Consider the following 6,653-nt stretch of genomic DNA (forward strand, 5'->3'; position numbering starts at 1 on the left):
CTCTGCCCCAGGACCCAGCTCGGCTTCCCCCAGTCTCTCTCTTGTCTCTCCTCCTCCCTCCTCCTGCTCCGGGCGGAGCCCGGCATGGGGGGGCCGGCGTCCGGCAGGCCAGGTACGGTTATGTAGAAATTGGGGAGGCTTGGTGCGGGGAGGTGGAATGGGGGGGGGATCAGGGGCAGGGAGGATTGGCGGACTGAGAGACGGAGAAACCCAGGATAGCCGGACAAGGGGAAGGGGAGGGGTGCCCGTGAACCTGGGGCCCTTGGATGGAGAGGGGGATGAAGCCGGCCAGGTTTGCAATCGACAAGGAAGGGAGAGGACGGCAGTGAGGAGGGGCGCCTGGGAGGAGAGGTGAGGCTGAGGCGCAGGAGAGTGTGTTTGGGGGAAGCGAAACCAGGCAGGTATGGAGGCCGCAGCTCTAAAGGTAGCTACGGGGCCAGACTGGAGATACCAGGGTGGGATTGAGGGGCGGGGACTGGAAGAAGGTAGCCGGAGCCTCCCAAATCCTGGAGGAGGAGGAGGAAGGTGATTTGAGCTATCAGCGAGGGAAGCGGAGACGATCGCTGAGGAGCCAGGGCGCAGGATGAGGGGTGGACGGAGGCCCGGGCCCAGGCGAAGAACTGGAAGGGGGAAGGCAGGGGATGGAGATATTTGGATGGTAGTATTGTTAATACCCAACTCAGAGTGCCCCTACCCTTTCTCCAGCATCCCAGCCCTGCCCTCCTGACACCCCCCAGCCTCAGGGCCCAAGATGGGGTGGGGAATCTGACTACCTCCCCCTTCCCCAGTGGGGTGCAATGTTTGCAAGTAGGCCCAGACATAACTCCTTGTCTGTAGGTATGTCCAGTTCTGTGCAGCCTATTTGTGTGTGTCTGTCTAGAGGTCTGTGTGAGCTGTGGGTGTGTCAAGTGTTTATGTCTGTGTGTCTGACTGTTCCTCGGTTGTGTTTACCTACGCTGATCTATGTGTCTGGTCCTCTGTTTGTAGATAAGGGTCTATGGCCCCTTGGTTTGTGTGTCTGAATGTGTGTTTGTGGGGCCTGTTTGGTGGATCAGGATGTATTTACAGGATGAGCATCTCTGTTGGTCTGATTTCTTCAAAGTATGTATTTGTGGCTCTGAGCACCTTTGTCAGGATGTGTGACTCTGTACAAATGTCCATCTATGTCTGTCTATCTGTCTGTGGGTCCTTAGAGGTGGTGTTGGGTTTGTGTGCCTCTGTTTTCTCTCTAAGGACCCGAGTCATGTCTCTGTTCCTCTCTCTCTCTCTCTCTCTCTCTTCTGATTCCTCCTCCCCCCACCCCACCTTTCTTTTTTTTCTTCTTCCCATCCCCCCACCAAGTGGATCCGGGACCCAGGGAGGGCCGTCCTCCGGGCCTGGTGGCTCTAAGCAGGGCCCCCCAGCCCCCACCTCCTACTTCACGACATGAACCTTCTCTACCGAAAAACCAAGCTGGAGTGGAGGCAGCACAAGGAGGAGGAGGCCAAGAGGAGGTAAGGCTGTGTCCTGGAATGCCCCCTTACCTGCCTACTTCCGCCTCCCCCTAGCTGGGTCACATCCCTTCTGATCTCAGAGTCTGTACAGAATTGCTGGAATGGCACACACCCTGTCCCCACCCTGCTCCTGCCTCCAGACTCTGTCCTGCCCTTTTGGGGGGCTTCCAGCTTAGGAGCACCCTGTTGGCTCTTTCCATTCCCAGAGGCCCAAGTCACTCCTTCCTAACTCACCTCTGGCCTGTGGTCTTCTCTCTCAATTTGGGGCTGGCTCCTGGCTCCCCTGTCACCTGACCTTGGAAGGGGCAGGCCATGCTGCCCTCACAGTCCAGGGATGGGGTCATTTGTGGGGCACCAGAGAAGATCCATTTGGCCCCCTCTCAGCCTCTGCTGGGGGAGGTGAGTGGCCCAGTGGTAGGGTTGTGTGTGTGTGGTGAGGGACATGTAGGCCCTACAGAAGACCCAGAGCTTGCCCTCTCCCCTGGCCCTCCCAGGGACCTAGGGTCTGGCCTCTTCTGTCTTGCTCCCTTCTCATCTTCACTCCCATTGACTGCACAGCCTCTTGGAGCCTGAGTCAGAGCCATTTCCCTGCTCCCTTCTCCCTCCTCGAAACTAGAGTTTAATTCTTGTTAATTAGATTAATCAGAGCTATCATTGCAGTGATCTCTTCCTAATGAAGGGTTAGTAGACAGGGCCTTAATGAAAGCCCACCCCACAGTTCTCCCCCTCTTGCCTGCCAGCCATCCCCTAACCTTCACTCATCCAGAAGCTCAGAGGACAGTGAAAGGGAACGGGGGTGAGCCTGGGAGGGTGACAGAGAGAGGACAGCACTGAGGAGAGAGACAGACAGAGATCAGATCAGCCGGGGGAGGCTGCTCTAGTGATGTGGTGGTACAGCCCCGAGTCTGGGAGAGGAGGTGCGGTGTGGTGTGGAGCATAGGCCACTGAGGCTGGACATGGGGAAGGCCAGAGGCCAGGTGTGAGCAGGAGTGAAAAGGAGCAGAACTGTGGTGGCAGGTGTGAGCCAGATGGGGTTGTGCTGCCTGGGTGTGCCATCTCTCTGCCTATGTATGAAATCGTCCACATGTGTGCTGTGTGCTGGATATGCCTAGGCTGAGATCGGCCAGCACTAGGCTGCTCCCCTGCACACATACTTACCTCTTCTCTCATCCCATTTTTAAAGCCCAGGGATTCTGCCTGAAGCTTCTACTTCAGTGCCCTGGACCTTCAGGCCTCCCCCCATCCCCACCCCAGTCCCTCTTCTTTCTCCCTGGGAGGCCACAGGGTTGCAACCGACCTCTGCTCCATCTTGGCCTTCTCTCCCCAGCTCCAGTAAGGAGGTGGCTCCTGCAGGCTCGGTAGGGCCCGGGGCTGGCCCAGGGCCCGGGGTCCGTGTGCGGGACATCGCCTCTCTGCGCCGCTCCCTCAGGATGGGCTTCATGACTATGCCCGCCTCCCAGGAGCACACCCCCCACCCCTGCCGCAGCGCCATGGCCCCTCGATCCCTCTCCTGCCACTCGGTGGGCAGCATGGACAGTGTGGGGGGTGGTCCTGGGGGAGGAGGTGGGGGTCTCACTGAGGACAGCAGCACACGAAGACCCCCAGCCAAGCCCCGGAGACACCCCAGCACCAAGCTCAGCATGGCAGGGTCCGGGGCAGAGACGCCCCCTAGCAAGAAGGCAGGTGAGATACCCCCAACCCTCCCCAGGGGAAGCACGGGGTGGGGACTTGGAAGGTCCATTCCAGGCCAGGGGAGGCCTGCTGGGAGGGTTCATTCAGGGAAGAACCAAGGAAGTGGAAGATTTCGTTCTCAGAGGGGCTGGGGGTGGTTCCTTTTTGGAAGGGTTTGAGATGGATTATTCAAGGACAGGGGAAGTTTCCTGAAAAGTTCAATCTTGGGGAAGCAGTGACATGTCCTTGGAGGTACAGGAGGGTGGGAGAGAACTGAGGGTGGGAGCTTCAGATTCTGAGGAGTTCATTAGAAGGACTGCGGGCTGACTGGTAAGATGGGAACCCACTGGAGCTGTAAGTTGAGAAATGTGGGCAAAATGAAGAGGCAGCTATGTCCTTGCAGGTGGGTCAAGAGGTCAGAAGGGGTCTCCCCTATTCCCGTCCGCAAACGAGCACAGTTTATTTTTCTCTTTCCCGTTTTTCCCAGGCTCACAGAAGCCAGCCCCAGAGGGCCGAGAGTCTAGCCGGAAGGTTCCTCCACAGAAGCCCAGGCGAAGCCCCAACACCCAGCTCTCTGTCTCCTTCGATGAGTCCTGCCCCCCAGCTCCCTCTCCCCGAGGGGGAAACTTGCCCCTTCAGCGCCTCAGTAGAGGGTCCTGCATCGCTGGGGACCCTGAGGTGGGTTCCCAAGAAGAAGAGCCAGTGTACATTGAGATGGTGGGGGATGTCTTCAGGGGAGGAGGAAGATGTGGAGGGGGCCTGACTGGGCCCCCTCTTGGGGGTGGGGGTCCGACCCCTCCAGCTGGCGCTGACTCAGACTCGGAAGAGAGTGAGGCCATATACGAGGAGATGAAATATCCGCTGCTCGAGGAGGCAGGGGAAGGCCGGGCCAATGGGCCCCCTTCGCTGAACATCGCCTCCTCGCAACACCAGCCTCATGCCCTCCAGCCCCACACCCACCATCGTCCAGCCTCCGCCCTCCCAAGCCGGAGGGACGGGACCCCCACCAAGACCACTCCTTGTGAAATCCCCCCGCCCTTCCCTAACCTCCTTCAGCATCGCCCTCCACTTCTGGCCTTCCCCCAAGCCAAGTCCGCTTCCCGAACCCCTGGCGATGGGGTCTCAAGGCTACCAGTCCTCTGCCACTCCAAGGAGCCAGTGGGCTCTACCCCAGCTCCCCAAGTGCCTGCCCGAGAGCGGGAGACGCCTCCCCTACCACCGCCGCCTCCTGCTGCCAACTTGCTGCTGCTGGGACCCTCGGGCCGGGCCCGGAGCCACTCAACACCGCTGCCACCCCAGGGCTCTGGCCAGCCCCGGGGAGAGCGGGAGCTCCCCAACTCCCACAGCATGATCTGCCCCAAGGCGGCAGGGGCGCCGGCAGCCCCTCCTGCCCCAGCCACCTTGCTCCCTGGCCCCCCCAAGGACAAGGCCGTGTCTTACACCATGGTGTACTCAGCAGTCAAGGTGACCACCCACTCCGTCCTGCCAGCTGGGCCTCCCTTGGGCGCTGGGGAGTCCAAGACAGAGAAGGAGATCTCAGTCCTCCATGGGATGCTGTGCACCAGCTCGAGGCCCCCCTTACCTGGGAAGTCCAGCCCCCACAGCGGAGCCATGGGCACAGCAGCTGGGGTTCTCCATCACCGAGGCTGCCTGGCCTCCCCACACAGCCTTCCGGACCCAACTGCAGGCCCCCTAACCCCCCTCTGGACCTACCCAGCCTCCGCAGCTGGGCTTAAGAGACCCCCTGCCTATGAAAGCCTCAAGGCTGGGGGGGTGCTGAATAAGGGCTGTGGAATGGGGGGCCCATCCCCCCTGGTCAAGATCCAGCTGCAAGAGCAAGGGACTGATGGGGGTGCCTTTGCCAGTATTTCCTGTGCCCACGTCATCGCCAGTGCAGGGACACCAGAAGAAGAGGAGATGGGCGCAGCGGCATTTGGGGCAGGCTGGGCTCTGCAGCGGAAGGTCCTGTATGGAGGAAGGAAGGCAAAAGAACTGGACAGTGAGTGAAAGGAAGGTGGGGAGGGGTGCGGATGTCCATGGTGATTTAGGGGAGACCTTGGAGGAGTTATTTGGAAGCCATGGCCCATTGTCCTGAACTGGGAAGAGTTCTGGGAGACCAGAGGGCTGGGGGTATGCAGTGGACTAAAGGGACGGGGTTCCCAAGTGTGTGCTGAAGGGGCAGTAAGATCTGGGCTGGGGAGGTAGAATCTGGCCCCCAGAGCAGCCTCTCCTCCTGCCCCATCCTGCTGTACTCCCTGCCCCTCCCTTTGCTGGGCTGCAGGGGTGTGTGTGAGTGTGCGCACACTTGGAGCTAAACACAGCTGCCTCCCAGCTGTTACCATGGCAACTTGTCCAGACTGGAGGAAGAGGAGAGGGAGGCCCCTACTGTTGCCTGGCAACGCAATGCTCTGCCAGGCCTACTCTCAGAGATGAGCTTAGCTCACAGTCAGCCCTTCCTCCAACAATTTCCCCCCAACATACACACGCACACTTCCTGGCTCAGGATATAGGATTCTTCCCCTCCTGGAGATAGGGCCCCTGTTCTGTTTGGGTAGGTAGTCATTACAGCCCTATCTGGGGCTGTAGGGGCTTGGAAGCTAAAGCTGGGATAGGGTAGGTCCCTCTGCCAGGAGTCATACCAATGATTGCAATGGAAGGTAGCAATATTCGGGTTCCTCCTGTGTGTGAATGTGCCGGGGGAGTGTGACGTAGCCCCCTCCTTTCCCCGCTGTGACCTGCAAAGGGGCAGCTACTAGTGATCCACCCGCGCTGCAGTGTGTGGAGCTGGGGGATAGCAAGACCCCTCCCACATACAGGCGCTGAGCTCTCCTTGTCATCCCAGCAGAGGCTGAGGAGAGTGCCCGGGCCTGGAACGGCAGCACCGAGGGTCCAGCCAAGGCGGAGCGCGAGGACAGGGGTCCTGTGGCATCAGGGATCCCAGTGAGGAGCCAGGGGGCAGAGGGCCTGCTGGCCAGGATCCACCACGGAGGAGACCGAGGAGGGAGTCGCACGGCGCTGCCCACACCCTGCCAGACCTTCCCGGCCTGCCACCGAAACGGAGGTGACACCCGGCCCTCCCACCCCTGTACACAGAGGGGGTGGGCTGGGGGGAATCTCCCAGGGCCCGTGTCCGGGGGCCTACACCCTAATACCTCATCTGCATCCCCTTCCCGCTGATGAGGCAGGGGGCCGCCTGGAAGGGGCTGTCCTCGGGAAACTAGGGGAGCCCTGAAGGCCCCTTCCCTCACTTCCTCCTCAGACTTCACCGGAGGCTACCGCCTGGGGCGCTCTGCCTCCACCTCGGGAGTCCGGCAGGCCGTGTTCCACACCCCCAGACCCTGCAGTCAGCCCCGGGATGTTCCCAGCCAGGTGAGGAGGAAGATGCGGTTGGGTTATGTTTGTGAAGGGACAGATAGAGAAGAAGGCCAGGATGTGGGAAGAAAGGCATGAAGTCAGGCTGGGCCCTGGCACAGACTAATAGGGTCCAGG

At 60.3% G+C, this 6,653-nt stretch overlaps 1 protein-coding gene across 1 annotated transcript in view; it reads left to right on the forward strand.

Annotated features, from left to right (window-relative positions):
• The first annotated feature begins 6 nt into the window (after nucleotides 1–6).
• NYAP1 (neuronal tyrosine-phosphorylated phosphoinositide-3-kinase adaptor 1) overlaps nucleotides 7–6,653 on the forward strand; it is an 8,039-nt gene continuing 1,392 nt past the window's right edge. The window contains exons 1-6 of the mRNA XM_005879157.2: nucleotides 7–112; nucleotides 1,342–1,493; nucleotides 2,821–3,176; nucleotides 3,652–5,163; nucleotides 6,010–6,225; nucleotides 6,424–6,533. Coding sequence (XP_005879219.1) covers nucleotides 1,426–1,493; nucleotides 2,821–3,176; nucleotides 3,652–5,163; nucleotides 6,010–6,225; nucleotides 6,424–6,533 — 2,262 coding nt within the window. The 5' untranslated portion in view covers nucleotides 7–112; nucleotides 1,342–1,425. The remainder of the gene's footprint in view (nucleotides 113–1,341; nucleotides 1,494–2,820; nucleotides 3,177–3,651; nucleotides 5,164–6,009; nucleotides 6,226–6,423; nucleotides 6,534–6,653) is intronic.

The sequence above is a fragment of the Myotis brandtii genome, unplaced genomic scaffold (genome assembly GCF_000412655.1).
Source record: "Myotis brandtii unplaced genomic scaffold, ASM41265v1 scaffold583, whole genome shotgun sequence".
Classification (NCBI taxonomy): domain Eukaryota; kingdom Metazoa; phylum Chordata; class Mammalia; order Chiroptera; family Vespertilionidae; genus Myotis; species Myotis brandtii.